This window comes from Aplidium turbinatum, chromosome 14 (assembly GCF_918807975.1).
Source record: "Aplidium turbinatum chromosome 14, kaAplTurb1.1, whole genome shotgun sequence".
Taxonomy (NCBI): Eukaryota; Metazoa; Chordata; class Ascidiacea; order Aplousobranchia; family Polyclinidae; genus Aplidium; species Aplidium turbinatum.
In genome coordinates, this window is record NC_137485.1 from 19,476,448 (window position 1) to 19,498,844 (window position 22,397).

General features: G+C 39.1%; 1 protein-coding gene across 1 annotated transcript; it reads left to right on the forward strand.

The window, feature by feature from the left end:
• Positions 1–903: 903 nt before the first annotated feature.
• Positions 904–17,956, forward strand: LOC145783454 (uncharacterized). The gene is made up of 3 exons (XM_082595333.1): positions 904–988; positions 6,889–7,088; positions 16,728–17,956. Exons 2-3 carry the CDS (start codon positions 6,890–6,892, stop codon positions 16,988–16,990), a joined length of 462 nt encoding a protein of 153 aa, XP_082451459.1. The 5' UTR covers positions 904–988; position 6,889; the 3' UTR covers positions 16,991–17,956.
• The last annotated feature ends 4,441 nt before the right edge of the window (positions 17,957–22,397 follow it).

Below are 22,397 nucleotides of genomic sequence, written 5' to 3' on the forward strand. Positions count from 1 at the left end.
TATGATGACATCACGCACTAAATAGAAAAGAGATTTCAGAGTGGGCCTAATAAATATTTTATGAGGTTCAAAAATGTTCATAGAAAACGAGCATTGTTTCAAAGAAGTTATTGTCCAAGTAGTCGTAGTTGAATACCTTAACGAAGACATTTAGGATATTGTAATCGACTGCATTGCAGAAGTAATCGTAATCCAAGAGTGTCCATCTGTCCAAACTCCGGCTGGCGATACGTTTTGGACCGCGCCTGCTGTTACACAATGTGTTATTTTTGACCCGCAGACACACAGAAATCGCGCCCATTTAATTTGCATTTTAAAAAAGATTAGTGAAGACAATATTTCTTAAACGAAAGCCAGGCAAGAAAAGTTAGAATCATTGTTGGGTCATAATTGGAAAATTAGCTTGCTATTATTGCTTGAAGAGTAGCCAGTACCAGCAGTGAAGAGTGATACAGTCAGTGGCGCCGCCAGACCTTCAACATTGGGGGGGCAAAATATTGACAGTGCAAGACAGTAGCATAGTCAAAAATTTTGAAAGGGGGGGTGTTGACAGCCGGCGGGCGAAGCCCGATGGCGTGTTTGCCGAAGGCGACACCTAGCGGCGGGGGGTCTGGGGGTCCTCCCCCAGAAAATTTTGAAAAATTACTTTCAGTTTGGTGCATTCTGAGAGCATTTTCAACAAAATTGTGGGTATGAATATTTCTGTAAAATGGTGCTGTCTGGTGGCATAGCAAAAGGATAAGATCATGTTTTCTTCGGCATTTTTCGAAAATAAAGCTAAGTCTCTATGTTTTCTTGTTGCTAATTCCAGACTGAGATATTTGAATGTTTGGTATTGGCAAAACTCGCTCTTTTAATGCAGTTTCGTTTAAAATTAGGCAAACTTTGTTTTAGAGACATAGGTTGATTGCTTTTTTTTGCGAGATTATTACAGTTTTATTATTTATCAATTTTCTTCTTGGTTGATTCAAAAAACGATCTTATTCCGGTAAGTCACTAACTTTTATGCTCTGAAGTCAACCCAAAGTTTAGAAAATGTAACGTCATAGAGGTCATACATCTTGATGAGTATCAAACAAAAAGCTTTGAGACAATGAAGTTACTTTATGCTATTTCTGATATATTCAAGTTTTGTATAACGAATAGCTGTTTAGATGTTAATCTAGATCGAACAAGCGATCTCAGCAGTTGCAGATGGCTTGCATCCTTGCACAGTTTGACGAGAAACTACATCATAGGCTACAACTTTTCTTGTAAACAATGTATTAACATCCGTAAATTCAATTTGAAAGGTTGAAACCCCCGAACCCCCTCCCTTGGCTACGCCACTGGTGCAAGACATGCAAGACAGTGGTATATTATTTAATTTCTCTTGTTTTCTACCAGGGCTGGAAAAAATGTTTAGCTTCCCGGGAATCTGTTTTTTAGAGAAAAAATTTCCCGCGGCTTACAATCACGATAATGAGAACCTTATATTTTACTGATCTCCGGAGCTGACGTAAACCTTAAAAGTCATGTCGACATATTCTTGATGCCCCCCTTATCGAAAATTGTTCTTTGTAATACCGCTTTGAAGGAGGATTACGACTATGAACAAAAGAATAAATTTTAAACTTCATTTTGAATAGAAAAGACATGACGTAATGTCTTCCAACCTTAGTTATATATTTTTTCATTACGTAACGTCTTGTAGGAATAAATTGAAAATCAGTATGATCACTCAAAATGAAAGCAATGGGACTACGAATCCTCACTAAACCAATCAATCAATGGTCTTGTTGCACTGAAGATGACAACCTTATATTTCACTGATCCCCGGAGCTGACGTAAACCAGGCATAGATCTGTTGACTCAATGCAAACCCTTTGAAGGTTGGGGGGGGGGGCTGTCAATTCAACTTTTTTGTATCAACAGTTGTATCTCTAAAACTACTGAGGCTGCGACTACGAGATTTCTTGACTTTTCCTAACTTTTATTCACCTCTATTGAGCTGAAATTTTGAGCGAATAAAGGTTATAAATTGAAAGATATAAGGCATTTCTCAGCACATCTGAAATATTTCATATTCTATTGTGAAACATTTTCCCACCAGCTGGATGAAAGTAGCTTAATTAATTTGGCCCATGTCTCGTTAATCCTAACTGTTTCACAGCGTGAAGGGCATTGGCTGTATGTAAACTAATGTAAAAAAAATTAATCACAACATTACTATGCACGTTCTTCATTACTCTACCAAAAAATAATGTGTAAACTCACGATACAAATTACATTCATAAGTGACCTCAACATTTCAACGTATATGAGCAGTTCTAAAATTCACATAGTTTTAATTTTCGGATATGCTCAGCGTGAATAATTTTACAAAGTGAATCCCAAATTTTGAAACCGTGCCAAAATAACAGAAATATCACTCCTAAAGCATAAGAAGAATTGACATCCCCCCCCCCCCAAACTGAGCAAGACTCCAGGAGCCCAACCTTCTAAGGGTTAAAAGTCATGTCGACTTATTCTTGATGCCCCCCTTATCGAAAATTGTTCTTTGTAGTACCGCTTTGAAGGTGGATTACGACTATGAACAAAAGAATAAATTTTAAACTTCATATTTGTATTGAAAATACATGACGTAATGTCTTCCAACCTTATCACATTTTTTTCATTACGTAATATTTACCACCACCAAACCACTTTTGACGATCGAATTTGTTAATTTATTATTCGGTAAAATGTTTAGATGATGTCACGTCATTAGGCTGATTTGAGATATAATTTCATTCATGACGTCGTATGGATGAAAAACTTTTACAAGTTTTATACTCTGCTGAGATTAAAGAAGAAACATAAATGATAAATATTGGAGAAATTGAGTCTCCTTTACAACTTAAGAATCGAACAACTCAAAACTGCTGAAACAAAACGTTTTATTTAAGTGAAAGAATCACTGCAAGCAACCAATGCCAAAATGCGCGCGAAAGAAGTCATGGGAGTGTGAGGTGTCAAAATTTTAACAGGTTGTTATTTTTCTACATCAATGTGACGTTAGTTAAAACTTTAAAAAGTCTATATCTTTGCTTCTGTAGAAAATCTTTTAATCTACTGTACAATTTAGTCATCAAGGTTTTCCATACTTTTTTTAAAAAGAGAGCTTTTACCTCTCTCCCCCCCCCCCCCCCCCCCCTTGCAACTTGAGTTGACTTACTTACTTACTTAGGTTGAGATCCAAATATTAAAAAAAAAATTAATATGTATTCATAAAAAAAAAAAAAAAAAAAGATGTTGCCCAAAACATTGGGGGGGCAGCTGCCCCGCCTGCCCCCCCCCTGCCGGCGCCACTGGATACAGTCAAGCACTCGTACATTTTTTGTTAGCAATTTCAACGACTGGATTCGAGATTTTGCTGCAGTTGTAGTGAACAGGCCCGGATTTAGGGGGGGCAGAGGGTGCAGGTGCCCCGGGCCCCCCGACTTTTGAAGGGCTCCCCTACATGAAATAAATGTGATTTTTGTGTGTTATTTTTTTCTTTTAGCCTTTGAATTTTCTGCAAAAGTCTGTGCAGTGCTGGATTAATGCTACTATAGACGTAGAGGTGTTTTTTCGCGCCATAGGCGCAAAAAATTTTTTGCACGGGGGCCCCCGATCTAAAAGTGCCCCGGGCCCCCATCAGCTAAATCCGGCCCTGGTGGTGAAGTTGCAAATTTTATCAGCTGTTGGATAAATACAAATTTCCAAATATGCAAAAGTTTGCAAAGAAAATGTTGAGCTTGTTCATGTCCAGTTCAACATATTTGTGAGCAGACGTTCTCGGTTATGAACTCGAACAACAACCGCTTGAGGTCAAAGCTACTTGGTATTTTACGCTTGTCTACCACTAACCTCGAACCAGACTTGACCTAGGTAAGGCATAGAAATCAAGACGTTAGTTTCATCCTTCACATTAACACGGCTGTGTTTTACAAAGTTTCTGGTGAAAAACAGACAACTTAAACAACCTAACTGATGACATCATGTGATATATAGCTTATGTAACAAAATACCTAAACTTAGGTAGTGCTTTATTGTATGAAAATGACAATAACACCATATCACTATATAGGCCTATATACAATTTATTTTACTCAAAACAAGTTTGTCAGAGGCTGTTGGCCCGCGGGTACATCCGTATTATCAAATCTGACCCGCTCGAGAAAAAGTTCGGACACCCCTGTCGTAATCGAACGTATTCTTCCACAAATAAACAAATCCGTGGCACACAATCTTCTGACACATCGGGGTACTAAATTGTGGAGTGAATTGGATGAATGTATTAAAAGCAAACACCTTGCTTTGTTTAAAAAACTTTATAAAATTACCTTGTTAAGTTCTTATTAAATCGTTAAAATCGTTCAGTTAAATTATTTTATCTCATGTAACCTCGTATTTGTGTTCTTAAACGATATGATTCATTATATGCTCATGTTTTCCCAGCTGGTCTTGATTCAATATTCTACAAAACCTTATATATTCAATTCGATTTCGAAGCTACTGTTCCATCCATCATTATGTTTTATTGATACAGTTATAATGTCTGATGCTGCAATGTAAGATGACTGATGACAGGCAGCACCTTGACTGGTTAACCGCAAGGTTGTTCGGTGCTGCCAGACCTTTCTATTGCCATATTTTGATTTGTCTGTAATTGTGTTTCTTTATATCGAGTCGTATTAGAAAGGCAAATAAACAATCTCTCTCTCTCTATTGCTAAAGTGTGTGTAAGCAATGATTGCGATTTAATCGGAATTGGCTGGGAAAAAAACTCAAAATTTATCGAAAATTATGAAAATCTTTGCAATTTTTTTATTATTTTATTTGTTATGATGTAGCTATGAGAGTAGGCCTAAAAATACAAGATGTGAATAAATAAAAGAAGCGAGTGTGAGTGCAAGAAGCGCATTTTTCAACAAAAGTGGATTACGAAGGGAAAATGAAAGTAATCACAAAATGGCGCCATAACTATAATCATGAATTTGGCGTCGTAGTATTTAGACACCACCTAACGTCGATTTAAAAATATAAGCGGCAAAGCAGACATACTTTAAAAGTTAGTACATTTTTAAGTTTTTACTACACAATGAAGTTTTGTTTAATTTTGTTTTGTAGTCCTTGCTTCATTTCATCGTATTGACTGTTCCTGGAAAGTTACTATTGGGCTATTGCTTTCTGATGAAGGCTACTTGCACTACTACTGCATTATTTCTGTCAGGCTGCAATTGAAGCCATTTGCAGTAAAAGTTCTTAAGTCACATTAGGCATTTTGAGAAAAAGACGTTTGCCGTTTTCAATTATATGCTAAAAAATTTAAACATTAAAATATTTTACTGAGTGTATGTATGTGAGTTTGACTGAGATTTTTGATACATTTTAGAATCCCTGCATTTTAGGTATGTAGCCTACTGTAAGTTTTAGCTGACTAGGTTCTGTGGTTTTTCTGTATTTTCGAATAAAATGTGGACTTATCAACTTTTCCTCTAATTTGTGACTTATCAACTTTTTAATAGTTTTTGTGCAAAAAGTTGATATGAACTTTTTTCAAAACAGTTTCCTTTGAACCATTTAAAATGTACAGAAAATAGTATGGGAAAGATTTTAACCATTTTATTTCTCCCAGAAACCAATCATCAATCAATCATTTTATTTTTCGTCATTAACGCGTCAGGGCAAAAAAGATACTAACTACAAAAATCGATATAAACCTACCAGCACGTTAATGAACGGGAAAAGGTGGCAAAATCTTGAAAGGTTTAAAACGTGCCTGAATGGAAAATCATGTAGTAGGCTATATATCAGTAGTTAGCACGGCCACAAAACCCAAAAAACATATAGCAAAAAATAAAACAGAAACAGAGAGAAGCACACATGTAGTAATGAGTGACAGCCTAATGAAAAGTGTTGTGGATTGAATTTGCCAGTTGCAATATTGATGTGGATGAGCAGTCATCATAATAATAGCCTAAAGGATGGAGAAAGAAACCCGGACATAAAAGAAACCCATCCTCAGGCAAAAGCCCGTTTCGATGTGGCCCAGGAGAGCAGGTGTTGAGCTCTTTTTACGGTCAGACTGCACATCACACAGTAGCCTACGATGATTGAGGTTTGAAATCCAGTTTAAGTTATTGTTTCTTGTCTTGGTGGGTGATGGAATGGATGAAATGGATGAGGTGGTAGATGATGATGTCTTGATGGTGTTGATGAAGCTCTCATCACTGTTTGCGACGTGTCGTGTTGATTATGGAGTGTCAGTGTCGGTGTAAAATTATAAAACTAAAACCTCTGATTTACTCTCACGTTTGTCACGGAACCCGAACTAACACAATGAAAAATCACGATTTGCTTCTAAGAAATTCAAGTATTTTGTCATTAAACTTCAAAAAAATTATTAAGATACTTCTATGAGTAAATAGTTATTACAAAAGTTACAAAGTCAGAATAACTTCTTATTTGACTAACTGGCCTACTTCAAGTGTGAATGCGGCACGATGATCTCAATGTACTGAATGTTACGCGCCCGGTTCAAGATCACGTGGCGCTGGTTCGACTCTCGGGGTGTGCGCTCTAGCAACGCTTTTTCAGGACTGCTCTCCATTCAGCGGCAACTAGTGAATGGAATAATTCCCCGGCAACAACACTTTAACAATCGGAAAACTTCACTCTGTCAATCTCGGGAACCGGCCCTGTGTCAAAAGCCTCTACAAGTATGCGAAACTACCAGGAATAACCTATCAAGGCTTTGTCAGTCCGAGGATAAAGATTCAAAAACCAACCAACCAAGAAATTCATTCTCCTAAAAACCGAGGAACCCCTGTTGAAAAGCATTGAGATGGACAATGTTTTCACAATCTGTTAATGTATTTTTAGCATGAGTGACTTCGGTGAATACGAGCCGGAACCACCTGTACAGTTTTTAAACCAACAGAAACGAACCAACCGTAAGAGTTCGAGCACTCAGGAACCCACTTCTGAAGACAAAATAAACGAATTATTACTGAGAGTGAAAAGAATAGACTCTTCTGTATTAAGGCTAATACAGACAACACGGCCACAACCAAAACAACGAAGTAAGATTACTGTATGTCTGAAATTACAAAATTAACAAGCTGATATTAAACGATTGTATTAGATTACTTGTTAGACTATGGTGAATCACGGCTGGCTCTGCTGACTAGATGCTTAGCTTTACAGAGGTCAAACAGTGGCGGCTCATCTAGGCTGCAGTCTACCCTCGTGAAATTGGTGAATGTTGCAGCTTAAAAACAGCCATGAGCCGCCATTTGTTACTATTTTTGAAGCCTATATACGCTCTGGACAACGACTGCGATAACATAGCCTTCAATTTTTTACATCAAACTATGCACCAAAGCAAACAGTGAACGATTACAATGACCAAGCCCTTCAAGTAACTCAATTCAAGTGTTCAATTTCCGTTTATTTGCTGGGCAAACCTTATTGCCAGAACTTCTAAATTTCTTCCATTTTTGCAACTTTAGCTTATGCAATATGGCGATTCACGAGTAAAATGTCAAATTTTGAACAAACCTTTTTGGGCTTGTTCTAGTTTCAATAGCAGCTGTCTACCTTATCCAATAACGCAGCGTTTCTTAACCGGGGGTGCTAGCACCCCTTGGGGGTGCTGGAATAGACTGTAGGGGGTGCTAAATGCATGCAGTATAATATCAAAAAATGCCATTTTAATTTTCTGCATTTTTTTGTTATTCTGCCAGTATCAGCAGTTGTCATATCAATGATTGCTGTTTCGAAGTAGCCTACATGATTTGCTGTCATTGTAGTCATCTCCCAGTCAAATACTCAAATTGATCCTGAGTAGATTGTGCGAACTTATCTGGTGGGTGTTTTGTTGTAATATTGTTGCTCACCTCTCGCTTCTAGAAACCCCCATGGCAAAGTATCCAGAGTGGATACAGCAGCCTTCTTGGCAGACATGAGTGATCATAGGCTAATAGACTAAAGGAGAAGCTATGATTGACATGCAGGTGAATCAGAGTTGTGGGACAAACTTTCGTCCTTCCGCTTGCTGATTTCTGGTGTGACCAGTTGACAGCACATCCTGCATTGGCACGAGCAGCAATGGAATTGATCGTCCCATTTCCGACTAACTACCTGTGTGAAAAGGCGTTCTCCACCACCATGCTCCAAATGAAAACAATTGGCCGGAGCCGCCTTCAACATGGGTTGCTCTACGATATGAGAGTGGCTTTGACAAACACGAAGCCTCGAATAGAGAAATTGGTCACACATAAGCAACAACAGAAATCACATTGATACATGTGTAACTAGATAGCCTACCCAGCTGCGTCACTTAAATATGCTTAAGTTTGTCCATGTTCTTTTACTATTCTCGGGTTTTCCTATTTCTTTTATCACCAATGACGACAGTAGTTTTGAAGAATAAACAAAATGATCAATTTGTACTTCGCTTTCCTTTCAATAGTGCAGGCCAAAGTTTAATGGAGGCGTTGAAATTTTGACATGCTATTTGATCACTGGCGGTATATTTTGTATATTTTTGTCGCCTAACAAACGGTGCTGTTGTTTTAAGAGAGTTGATTCACTTACATATGGTTATAATTGAATTTCTGTTGGTGAATGAAAGCCAAATACCAAATCCTGAATCAACTTCGTTAAAACAACTGCTCAGTTTGTTAAACAACAAGAGACTTCATTACAAAATATATCTCCAGCGATCTGAAGGCATGTTAAAATTTCGGCCTGTACTAAACTTTTGGTCGGTACTGTAGTAGTCTTATGTCAATAATAATTAGGGGGTGCTAGACTGGTCAGGCCTGTTTACAGGGGTGCTAAAGTCAGAAAAGGTTAAGAAACGCTGCAATAACGGATCCAAAGAAGGGGCACTTGATCATGTGTTCGCTTCCCCCCAAAAAACGAGAAAAAAGATGCAATATTGCTCACTCACTAAGTCACACTGCATAACCTTGCGTATAGGGCGCACCGCAAAGCTTGTTTGAAATCAGCCGTGAAGTTTACAGGAAGAAATTTGGTCATGTGTCCAACAAGAACTTACAAAATATAATGAGTGAGTGATTGATTCTTTATCCTTGGACTGGGAAAGCTTTTTGCAGAGCTTAATCCTGGCAGTTTCGCATACTCGTAGAGGCTTTGAATCGCTGACGCAGGCCCGGTCACCGAGATTGACAGAGTGAAGTTTCCGATTGTTGAAGTCTTGTTGCCGGGGAATTATTCCATTCATTAGATGCCGCTGAATGGAGAGCAGTCCTTGACGTGCGTTGCTCAAGCGCACACCCCGAGAGTCGAACCAGCGCCGCTTGATCTTGAAGCTTCTTCGTTCCAGAAGTGACGCGCTAACCCAAGGATGTCCAACCTTTTATTATAGTGGGCATTGTCACATTGTCATTTGAAATAAGTCAATGGTCCGCAGGACCCATTAAATTTCAAGAAAAATAGGTATTACATAAAGAAACACTTAAAATCCATTAATTTCTTCTTTTAAAATAGGAACAAGTAACACAGACATAGAAAGAAACAAAAATTTATTTCTATAATACAAAGTCAATGAGATATTTGACATTGTTTTCCAGCTAAGAGGTTATCAACATTTGCAAAGGACGTTATCTTGATTCTTAGGATGTTTACTAAGTGTTTGTCGGTCAGTCTGTTTCTTCTGCAGTTTTGATGTTTTTCATGGATAAAAATAACTGCCCGCAACAATATGTGCTGCCCCACATAAACAATAATTGTCTGGACAAATTAACTAACTTAATAAATTCATCACATGAATGTAATTGTTTATAAAATAAAGGAAGAGTGTGTTCTCTGTAGAAAGTTTTCAAACTTTTTCGACTTCGCAGTTCAATCAGTTCGAGTTGAAATTCGGGTAGCGCTTTATTACACTGAAATGAGAATGGGTCTGCGGGTGGCGTTTTATCACACTGAATAATTTTAATTCAATTTTAATCTTTTTGAAGTCAGAAAATCTGACTGTAAATTTTTCAAGCAAATCTTCACATAACAGCATACTTTTCATAGTTTACAGACCTGTCTTGAGCCCTTTTAGATAGACTACGAAAATGTACAATTTCGTCAGCTTTCAGTTGTGCTATGAAAAGTTTTAATTTTCTGGTAAAGCTACTTATTCACTCGAACATTGAACTACACAACTGACCTTTCTCTTGTAAATGCAAATTGAGCTCAGCTAGCACTTCTGTGAGGTCAACTAAGAAAGACAAATCATTCAACCATTCTTCATTTTCTATAAAGTTTAAATCTTGTTTCTTTTTCTCCATGAAGTTCAAAATACTACGCGGGAGCTCGTATAACAGCTCCCTTGGAGTGAAAGTGACTAGGGGGCCGCACACAAATCTCAGGTGGGCCGCATTGCGGCCCGCGGGCCGCAGGTTGGACATCCCTGCGCTAACCAATTGAGCTACCGGGGCGGACGGAATATAATGTTTCGAAATATAAACATTACTTTTGCAACTATAGGCCTATATTAGTCTCTGTCGTTATTTAAGTTTTTGTTGATCGCTAACAATTAAACTCTTTTTTTTGTAGTCTTAAAATTTGCCCGCTATAATTTTTGTTTGGAAGTTGAATTTCATTTTGCGTGTTTAGTTGATTTAGAGCAACACGGTCCTGTGTTTTAACCATGCTAGACAGGTGGTCACTCTACCTGATTAGCTTAGTTTGCACCAGTAGAACTATTATATTATTTTAACTACAGTAAATGCCTAGTGAACAACCTCATTCGATTTTTCGCAACTATATCATGTTCACAATGAAATGAACCTATTCCAGTGGTAACAAAGATAGGAGGTAAACTATGCTTTGTACAATATATTATTATACCATAAAATACAAAACAACGGTTTTCAAACCACGGACAGCAAAGGAAATAAAGTTGGGCCGCGTAATCTTTTATTGCATGAGGTTTGTAGAACTAAGAGGAAAGCTAAATTACATGTAGGCCAAGAAAGCCGTTTTAAAAAGATTTTTGGGCCATGGATAAAATAGGGGGACACTTCAAACCGATTTTTGAAATTTTTCTGCTACGTGAAAATTATGAACCAATGTTGCGCACTTGCGCTCATTGTGTTGCAATAGGTTGTCATTGTAAAAATTAGCAAGCAGAATAATTGCCCCTCTTTCACAAGTTTTACATTCAAAAGTACACATAGGTAGGCTATGTCATATGTCTCAAATTGTTTGTTAGAACCATAAGTCTACATTTCTTCCCTTGATTACCTATTCAAAACTTCTACAAAATTATTGAAACTCATGTCGTCATTAAAAAGTGATTTTAAATTTATCTTCATTATAGAAACAACACTTTCAATTTTAATTTCTATAGAAATCTAACTTTGAGGATTGTAGTCAAATACAAAGTGTGCGTCGTAAACAAAAATTATTGCCATAAATTACAGTACTCAAAGGCAGTAACGCACCCAGCATGGGGCTAAGGGGCTCAAGCCCCCCCAAACTCGCCACAAAAAATAAAGTTTTTGTATGTTCCCTATGGCATCCAGGCCGGATAGCGACTGTCAAAACAGCGACTGTCATAATGGCGACTTCATAATAGCGACAGTGTAGTCGTAGATAGTCGATAGTGTAGTCGCTCTATTGACAGTCGCTGTTCTGACAGTCGCTATTTGGAACCCGAGCCGTTCCCTATGTATACCTTTTGCTTACAGGTTAGATATGAATAAGACACAACAATACAACAGGGCTGAGCATTATAACAATATATTTTACATATTTACAAATAGTTTTAACAGTCGAACGTTTTCGGCTTAATTTTAAGCCCTAATCAAGAATCAGAAAAAAATTAATAAATGCAATAAATTTTAACTTCTTCAAGGTAAATTTACATTAGGAAAACGCAACTACATAAATAACTACAAAAAAATTTGCACCACAGGGAACGTGATACATCAAGTAAATGTTGAGGAGAATGGACGCGCCTCCAGCAAATAATTATTTGTTTAAATTTGGGTTGTAGCGTATAGCGTTAACAGTGCTTCCTGAATTTTGGTGTCAAATTAGGATTTGCCTTTGCGTAAAATTATAAATAAGTCAGCAGAAAATTTTTGATCTGTGCAAAAAGAACACTCCATGATATGGTCTTTGATGGCACCTTTCTTTAACTCCCTAAAGTTCAGATGCTCCCGTACTCTCGTGGTCAAATGTCTGGTGGACAACTGGACATACCGATGTACTATACCGTCATACGTCCATGCCGAATCACACGGACATGTAAAACTGTATAGGCCTACGACATTTGAGCAGAGAGACGAAGGCATGTGGTACTTTAATTGAAATTTCAAACTAATTTTGAATGTTTTGTAAATAGGAAAAACGTCCACATCAAACTTAGCCTACTGTTTACAAAATTAGTGTTTTGTTTCAAACTGTTTTCGTGCTAGTTGTTGGTTTCGCACTTATCTGTGTTGGCAAACGGAAAGCTAATTTTATGGTTAGCGCGTCACTTCTGGAACGAAGAAGCTTCAAGATCAAGCGGCGCTGGTTCGACTCTCGGGGTGTGCGCTTGAGCAAAGCACGTTAAGGACTGCTCTCCATTCAGCGGCATCTAATGGATGGAATAATTCCCCGGTAACAAGACTTGAACAATCGGAAACTTCACTCTGTCAATCTCGGTGACCGGGCCTGCGTCAGTGATTCAAAGCCTCTACAAGTATGCGAAACTGCCAGGATTAAGCTCTGCAAGAAGCTTTCCCAGTCCGAGGATAAAGATTCAATCAATCAATCAATCAATCTTGTCATAGGCCTACATGACGAAAAGTCGAGATCTATAGAAGATTGCGAGAGTGGACGTAAGGATGAGAGTGTTGATGGTTCTCTAATAGCTCGGGGTTCACTATAGGCCAACTTCTAATCTAATTTGAGAGAACGAATCCTGACGTATCGGCAACCGGTGGGTTGTGGGCCGTGAGTGCCTTTAAATATTAATCAAAGGGATGGGCACAGTGCCGGTCTTAGGGTATTTCGCGCCCTATCTGCAGAATATACTTTGCGGGCCCCAATGACAATGATCTAATTCAGTAGCGAAGCTAGATATTTTGAAAGGGGAGGGGGTGGTCTTACGGTCGGCGGGCGAAGCCTAACGGCGTCATCGTACACCCTATGGCGGGGGTCTGGGGGTCCTCCCTCAGAAAATTTTGAAAAAATTACTTTGAATTTGGGGCATTCTGAGAGAATGTTCAACAAAATTTGGGTATGAATATTACTGTAAAATAGTGCTGTCCGGTGGGCGTATTTGTAAAACCTACTGTTAGACGGCACCATAAGCAAAATTGACCAATCAGAAAGCAGCAAGCGATTCACACTTCTCCCAGGAGGAGAAAATTTCTCCGAGAAAGAGTGATGTTTGAGTCTGAAGTAAGTTGCCAGGTGCACGAAGAATATACTTTGAAACAAATCCAAAACAACAAATTTTGCTTCGATTGGCATGGTTTTTGTTTGAAACAATGCTACTTTTTTGTTATTGATGGATCATAATTTTGGAAATCCTGGCCTAATTTGAACGTGCAAGTATTGAGCTAAATCTTATTGCAATATATCTGAGAATTTGAAGAATACCTGGCAACCGTGGATGAATTGTGAAACACTTAAAATTAGGCCTATTATTTGCCTGCCCATCAACTGTCAATACCCATGTTAGTCCTGACTTTTGCAGTAAGTTTGAAGTGTTGTTTGCTGCCGAAACGTAAAAGTAGCTTTCCTTACAAGTTTCCAGAATGGGCGGAGGCCTACGCCTAATGCTGCAAGTGCAATGTTTGTCAACTTATCCAATGTAGCTTACAGCAGTGACTCTCAACCTTTTTTAGCCCATGGACCATATTTAAAAAAAATTATCCAATCCACCACTTTGTTATGTTGACGCCTCATGAACGCCATTAGTCAAAACTGTATTGCACAATGCACATAGGTAAAAAAACTCAAGGGCGTGTTCAACCTTAGTTCTTTAATAAAGTAATACGTGATGAACTAATTATAAGCAAACCCTCTTAGTTTGCACACTCAACCTTAACTAGCCTACTTGAATACACATAATTTTATTTTCAAATGTAATTATAACAAAACATCATGCACAAGTATGTGTCTGGTGCTGTCATGGTAATGTCTCAGTTTTGCCTTCTTAGCAACAGGAGCTTCTAACATTTGGTTGCTTTGAAAACACTGCAAAATGCAGTTCTTCATTTAGCGTCTGAAAAAATGTAACATGTGACGTTGAAGATAATTTAATTGACATTCATTGGAACAGCGAATAGCTCCACTCTCCCTGAAGAAACTTTGTACCATGAATCTTCGTGCACCGACAACAATTGCGGCAACATTTGATGTATTGATTAGGCCTGTCAGCACTTCACTGATGCCTTGAACAGTTCAATAGCCTACTCGTTAAGTAGTAAAATAAGTTCAAAAACTGCTGAGCTTTTGCTTATCTAGCACTTTCAGAAAAATTGATCAAAAATCACGAAGTAAACATGATTATTACGTCACGCTGACATACAATCGTACATGCTACATAACTTTCTTTCACCTGTATGCACTATGCAGTCCTTGCATAATTTACTGTAGTAAAAGATACAATTTTAAAGAACGTTTTTATCAAGGATTTATAGAACTCTCTGTGGACCAACAGAAATTCCAGGTGGACCACCTGGACCACGTTGAGAATCACTGGCTTACAGCCTACGTGCGAATTTCAAATCCATTTAAGGATTGAAAGTAGCCTATAGCCTCCTAGTAGCTACTTACTGAAGGTCATCTAAAACAGTGCTTCCCAAATGGTGGGTCGCGAAGCATTTCTAAATGTTGCTGAATGTTAACATTTTCTAAAAAATACCGACGTTGCTATGGATCTCACAAGCCGCAGTTTGGTCTTGAACAGTAGGTTACTTCGCCATCACTAATCTTCACTTCATTTGTTGACTTTTTATGAATTGTGCACCCTGTTTTCTATTAGATCGGGAAATTATTGCACTATCATTACGTAACAATTATGCAACAATGTAACAAATACTTAACAATTAGATGTGTTATGTTGCATTAACTATTTCAGTACGTACGCCAGTAGTAAAGATGCCATAATAAAGAATAGTAAGAAAGAAAGTACGTACGCCCATAATAAAGATGTCATACAATGTAACTGATTGTATAGCCAAATGACATGTTTCATGCAAAAAACCCTCAAAAGCTGTTGCACTTTCTGTTCAGGACGCATTCAACAGAGAACAGTTTTCAACCACTGCTTTTCGCGCCGACAACTTTTCACTGCTGCCTTCCGATTGGTTAGAGAAACTTCATTCTCCTAAGGAGATATTTTCTCCTCCTAGGAGAAGTGTGAATCGCTTGCTGCTGACTGATTGGTCAATCTCGCCTTATGGTGCCGTCCAACAGTAGGTTTTACAAATACGCGTCCGGTGGCATAGCAAAAGGATAAGATCATGCTTTCCTCAGCATTTTTCGGAAATATAAAGCCATGTCTCTATGTTGTGATTTGGATGCAACCTATTCCGTCCCCTAATAAATTCTTACCCCGATTCCGTACCCTGAAATCGGAATAACAAAATCAAATTTCGACCTAATTCGTCCCCTGAAAAGATCGAGAAAAATTTTGAAATGTTTGCGGCAACTCCGATCAGCGACTTCGGCTCTGTTGTTTGTTTTCTCGATCTTTTCAGGGTACGAAATGTTCAGGGGACGAAATAGGTTGCACCCGTTGAGTCTCTATGTTTTCTTGTTGCTAATTCCTTTGTTGAATTCACTTTGTTGAATTTTTCCATTGGGAATAACAAAATTACTGTATTTTCTGAGTAAATTGCGAGCCCTGTGCGATCGCACGGTTTGCACACCCCAAAGACCGGCACTGATGGGCATTGGCCTACTGTCACTATTGTCGCAAATCACTCGGCCGACATTTCTGAATTAGCCCCCCCCTAAATTTCTTTCTGGGTGCGCTACTGCTCAAAGGTATCAAAAACCTTAAAGTTTCTTCCAAAATGACAGCAAATAATTATTCCAGCTTGGAAAAGTAAAAGCTTTAATTGCTTGAACTAGATTATGTTACACTAGAAAAGCTACAGTAAATGGAAAAAGTCTTAATCCGAATATAATTTATAGACAATTTAGAACATAGGCCTAAATCTCGTTAGATAAAAAATTGGCGACTTTTAAGCAAGTGAGTGACACAATAGTTTGCAGACTGCAAAACATGGGCAAGGTTATAGTTATTCATCAACAGGTGATTTACTGAAATTACCTTTTACTTCGAAGTAATTTAAAAATCATTTTAACACTCTCCTGGATACTAACGTCACAAGCAGTTTAAATTAAAGCTGTTAGTTCCGTCGATAGTTTCCCGTCGTAAACGGAATCAATGCGCTGAAACGAGGTTTACGATTTCACAGCAAGCTTTATACTTCATCGAAATTATTGCTTTTGTCGTTAACAAAAATCCTATTAACTGCAGAAAAAACGATCGTTTCATTTTTATGAGAGAAACAAGCAAGCATAATTTTCTGCACATTCAATCAAAAACAACAAGAAAATCATAGAGTGAAAGAAGCCATGGAGGGGACTTCTTTTCACTTCACTGTTTATATTTGTTTTAAATGTAGCTTTTTTAGCCTGAGTATTCACTTCATAATCAGTTTCCCTATTGGCTCTAAACTATGTTTCAGGTGTTTGGTCATCATTGACCGACGACACACATGTTCCAGGGGGTTCATTACCATATTTACCGCCTCGCCCTCTTAATCCACAGCCGTCGGAGTCAAGGGAGAAAGCCAATAAAAAGATATTGTCGACAAATGATTGTGCTTTCCTGGTTGCTCAAATTGAGAACATTAAACAATTTGTGGACACAATGATAGACGATGAATTTGACGGCAAGAAAAACGTCATGATGTCAATCGAAGCAGTGGCTAAAGTTCTTACACTTTGATAACCTCTCCCTGTAGTGGGTGTCTAGAGGCTTACCATATGTGCTTAATCCAGGCCATATTTTAATTAACCTAAGCTGGTATCGCTTCTAATGCATGCAGTATTCAATTTCACCACCATATTTCAAGCTAATTTAGTAGGCCTAATTTGGTTTATATTGTCCGGCGTATAAATCTTTGTTCTTGACTGTCTTTATTGAGACCATTTGTTTGTTCTCGTTGAAAATATTGGCATGATCTCAGTTTTGCAAAACTAATTTCTAGGGTCGTAACACGAGATGTCGGAGAAAATATTTTGCACCATGCAAGCATGCCCGTTGTAGAATCTTAGCATAATAGCATTACATAGTCTAGGCTAGTAGGCTAGACCGATAGTTTCCAACCTTTTTTCAAAGCGACCCAAATTTTGTAAAAAGAATGACGTTTAGGAAACTGCTATCTTAGTTTGAAGGCATCCAGAAAAAAAAATATGACGGCAACCTTAATCATGTGTTGTTAGCGTGGAAGCCACTTTAACATAAAGAAATTCTGCTAGACCCCAATGACTGCAATGACACCGCCAACCCACCAGAACATGATATCACTGGCGTCCATGTTATAAGAGGCGGTTGCCGTCCAATTGTGATCCTTCCAACCAGAGAGTTAATCTTTGCTTTGAACTGTGTTTAGCAGTTACAGAAGTGTTCCTGTCAGATTGTTCGTAAGTGTTTGTCCGAGTTCGACACCAAGATTCACGAAGCATTGATCTCAAATCTTTTAACCCAGGGCTCAACAGGCAATTATTTGCTGGGGAACCCTCCTATCTTTTAACCTTGTAAATTATTAGCTTACGTGTTGTGCTTCTCGTATTTTTGCTTTGTTTGTGCAACTATCTCGTGTTATACTTCTGTCCATCTTGCATAATCTGCTTGAGTCCTTCTCTGAACAATTAATTTCACCTCTCAAATATACTTGACTTGTTGCGCTGCGATTGCTGTGATACTGTATGATTCTTTAGCCTATAGCATTTCTTTAAAAAAAAAATTTTTTCTTATGGGCTTGAAAAGGGCTGTAGGACTAGCTGAAAACGCTTGCTTATTGTTTTTTTGTTTTTACAGTATGACGTTAAATGTAGTGTTGTTGCTGAGTTATGTTTGCTTATCGTTTAAAAAGTTACCTTTTACCCAAATGGAATTACGGAAGAAAAAAGAGTAATAGTAGGTGTAGAAATCAAACCCAGGTCATCGAAGTGACTACTTTCTAGACCTTAGCTTAGTCCTTAGCCTAACCACTAAGCCACGCATCTGACAGCGAAACCATTACTATCATTTCCTTTTCGTGCGTTTTTACGTAAAGGAAAACGTAGCTTATGATTGGTTCAAGGTAGTGACGGTACATTACGGGACGCGCAACTCCGTTGTTCCTTCAACATTAGAAGGGTCAATGTGAGGAAAGGCGTTCTTCCCGGCTATCAGCACAAGGCTGATTACTCACTAGCACAGCGAGCTGCAGTGACGCTTCGCTAACCAGAACGGTGTAGCTTCCACGCCAGCCATTGAGACCTCCAATTAAACGTTTAAGTTATTTTGGCAGCCGATTGTAGCATCGAATAGACAGCGATAGACACGTGTTTCGCCCATGAGGCTGGGCTCATCAGTAGCGCACCGTATTCTTGCCACTTGAGTAATCGACCGCCGCTTTACCAGTCAGTTTAACTCTTATCTTTGTGGAAAGAGAGAGCCAACAAAACCAGCAGGTGCCAGGGGTAGGTCAATGTGAAGAAAGGCGTTCTTCCCGGCTATCAGCACAAGGCTGATTACTCACTAGCACAGCGAGCTGCAGTGACGCTTCGCTAACCAGAACGGTGTAGCTTCCACGCCAGCCATTGAGACCTCCAATTAAACGTTTAAGTTATTTTGGCAGCCGATTGTAGCATCGATTGTAGCCGATTGTAGCATTCTCAAGTGGCAAGAATACGGTGCGATACTGATGAGCCCAGCCTCATGGGCGAAACACGTGTCTATCGCTGTCTATTCGATGCTACAATCGGCTGCCAAAATAACTTAAACGTTTAATTGGAGGTCTCAATGGCTGGCGTGGAAGCTACACCGTTCTGGTTAGCGAAGCGTCACTGCAGCTCGCTGTGCTAGTGAGTAATCAGCCTTGTGCTGATAGCCGGGAAGAACGCCTTTCCTCACATTGACCTACCCCTGGCACCTGCTGGTTTTGTTGGCTCTCTCTTTCCACAAAGATAAGAGTTAAACTGACTGGTAAAGCGGCGGTCGATTACTCAAGTGGCAAGAATACGGTGCGATACTGATGAGCCCAGCCTCATGGGCGAAACACGTGTCTATCGCTGTCTATTCGATGCTACAATCGGCTGCCAAAATAACTTAAACGATTAGAAGGGTCAATTGCCAATTTGATATTTTTTTTACGCTTTATTGCAGGCTTGCTTTCAACTAAAAACCTTAAATTACTTTAAAACCAACTTAACTCTTCTTATATAACCCATAAAAAGTAAAATATTTTGTAAATTAGAAAAAAACGTAACCCTTCTAGTGTTGCGGATAAGACAAAAGCGGATGAAGTTTCGCATCCCTATGATCTACAATCCCTAGTTCAAGGTTTCAGTGGCTGTGGCAAAATTTTGTCATGTTAAAATGGCTACCTGTTAGCCTTTTACACAACGTTTCAGGTCTGCCAAAAGCAACATGAATTAAGAACGAAAGGAGGTAGCCTACCTGAAAAATGAAAACGATCAAAAGGGGCAGTTTCTCTTGTAGGATTTTGCTTTATTGCAATATATTATACAAACAGCTGTCCGCTCCGAAAGCTCAGTTGGTGAGAGCGTGACTTTGTGGACGAAGAAGCTTCAAGATCACGCGGCGCTGGTCCGACTCTCGGGGTGTGTGCTTGAGCAACGCACGTTAAGGACTGCTCTCGCTCTCAATTCAGCGACACCCCATGGATGGAATAATTCCCCGGCATCAAGACATCAACAATCAAAAACTTCATTCTGTCAATCTCAGTAACTGACCCTGCGTCAAGAGCCTCTACAAGTATGCGAAACTACCAGGAATAACCAATCAAAGCTTTGTCAGTCCGAAAATAAAGATTCAAAACCAACCAACAGCTACTTTACTAAATACTTTTCAAAGAAAAACAAAACAAGCGACCCAGAAAGTTTTTCTGGCCGCCCAACTTTGGGTCACCACCCACAGGCCTGCGTTTGAAACCACTGGCTTATACAGACACAGTTTATGAAAGAAGCAGTACCGGTATCAGAAAAGTAACGGGGCCCTCTGCAAAACTCATAGACGGACATCTTTTTAAAAGACAAATTGAGTCTATGTGCTTGGTTAGCTTTTTAAGGAAATTTTTAGATGAATTCATAGACAACAATACTTCAAAAACCGGAAGCTTCATTCTGTCTACACTCGGTGACTGGGCTTGCGTCAGTGATTTAAAAGCCTGTACGTGTACAAGTATGTAAAACCTGCCAGAATTAAGCTCTCAAGGAAGCTTTCTCCTTCCGAGGTACAAATCATGCCATTATTGTCCGTCAGCTTCAAGAAAAGCACCTTGCCGTAAATAAAACGCTTTACATGGCATTTGTGGACCTCGAAAAAGCTTTTGATTGAGTGCCGAAGAAGATGATCTGGTGGGCTATGCTGCGTAAGCTGAATGTTGAGGAAAAGCTATAGTAGTAGTACGGATAGTACAATCAATGTACTTGAATGCTATAGGAGCCGTGTGCATGTTGGAGACGGATACAGTGACACTTTTAAAGTGGGAGGGGGTGCACATCAGGGTTCTATATTGAGCCCGCTGCTCTTTATTGTCCTCCGGAAGCCCTGTTTCTTGAGTTGCGCACTAGGTGCCCTTCGGAGCTGTTGTACGCTAACGTCCTTACCATCATATACCCCTTATTAGAACCACTTGTTGCCAGAATCACATCTTGGAAGGAAGTAATGGAAGCAAAAGAGTGGACATGGGAAACACCAAAGTAATGATTTCTGGTCTCCACATGAACTCACTGAGAAGACATTGAAGGCATCCTTGCTCGGTATGCCGGAAGCCTGAAGAAGCTCTCTTCCACACCAATTGTTCTTACCGGGTCCACAAGAATTGTAGCGGAATAATAAGCCCACTCAAGTCGGATCCACAATATCTATGCCCAAGCTGTAAAGGCACAGCAAGACCCATAGACGGTAGGCCAGTAAGCGAGGCTGAGGTTGAAGGTGGCACACTTGATGTATGGTAGCTGACTGTTGCTACTTTGAAGACACCATGTCTTTTGGAGGGAGTGTGAACTTGCAGCCATAACGCGGTGCAAGTCAGCCTGATGCTGTGTGAGGATTCTCTATAACTCCAAAACATGGGCAATACTAGCTAAGACCATCAAGCGCCTACAACCTAATAAGAAAGCGATGATAAGATGGACTTGCCTGGTCAAGTCTGGAGACAGCATCCTGTTTGAAACTCTTCTATCACGGCGCGTGATCTTTTTGTGCTGAACATGGATTCTGTTAACCCAACTGACCACGAGGTGTTGAGAGAAAGACTTCGCACTCGACAGATAGGCCACACCCTAAACATGAAAATTAATTCATGACCTGTAATGATGATGAACCAATGTGTGATCAAATATACGACGTAACCCATAGCCTGTACCAGGGATTTCCAAACTTATCCCACGCGCGTACAATTTAAATTTTTCGTACCGTGTTCCCGTATTATCTACTGCAGAGATGCGACGCATGTTTTTGTTTCGATGACTTATTTTGACCAAAACAACATACAGTGACAATGCCTAATCAACATTAAAAGGATTCCCGCCGAAGTGAAAAATATTTGCTGTCTAGCGGGACAAGTCGTAACTATTCATTTTAGCTCCAAGCTTAGTGTTGTCAGAGGTTGCAAATGCGAAATCGTTTGCTTCTGTTTCCATCAAGATTTTAAAACACCCGGTAGGTGTTTTCATTCTTCGTTTTTTCTTTGAAGCTGAATTCAAGAACAACACGTGTTGGATGTTCTGCTGGAAGTTGAAATAGGCGACTGAGATAGATGTCGTTTCTTAATGAATTGGCAAAAATTGATGTTGTTGACGTATTCGTGCCATCTAATGCCTTTCACGAAACAAGCTTACTTACTATGATAAGCTGTGTCTTAATTGGCAGCAAAGGTACCTGAGAGCAACAAGTGAGTTAACATCCGATTCTTATCGATCTGTAATTAAGCCTACGATATAAATGGCATTCTTTTATGGTATTTTTAATTTACTGACCGTTTCCCAGCAGGAACCCCAGGAGGGAGAACTGACGAAGTTGTACATTTACTTGAAATCCTCTTTCTTAAATTTACTTACTTAAAATAGAAAAACATACAATAAAAATAAGTCGTCAGTAATGGTATAGCCCATTTCCT

Excerpts from the sequence above, each read along its gene's own strand:
- LOC145783454 (XM_082595333.1), top strand. The coding sequence starts at position 6,890 with ATGAGTGACTTCGGTGAATACGAGCCGGAACCACCTGTACAGTTTTTA. Across the intron at positions 7,089-16,727 it reads GCCACAACCAAAACAACGAA|GTGTTTGGTCATCATTGACC; the intron begins GTAAGATTACTG and ends ACTATGTTTCAG.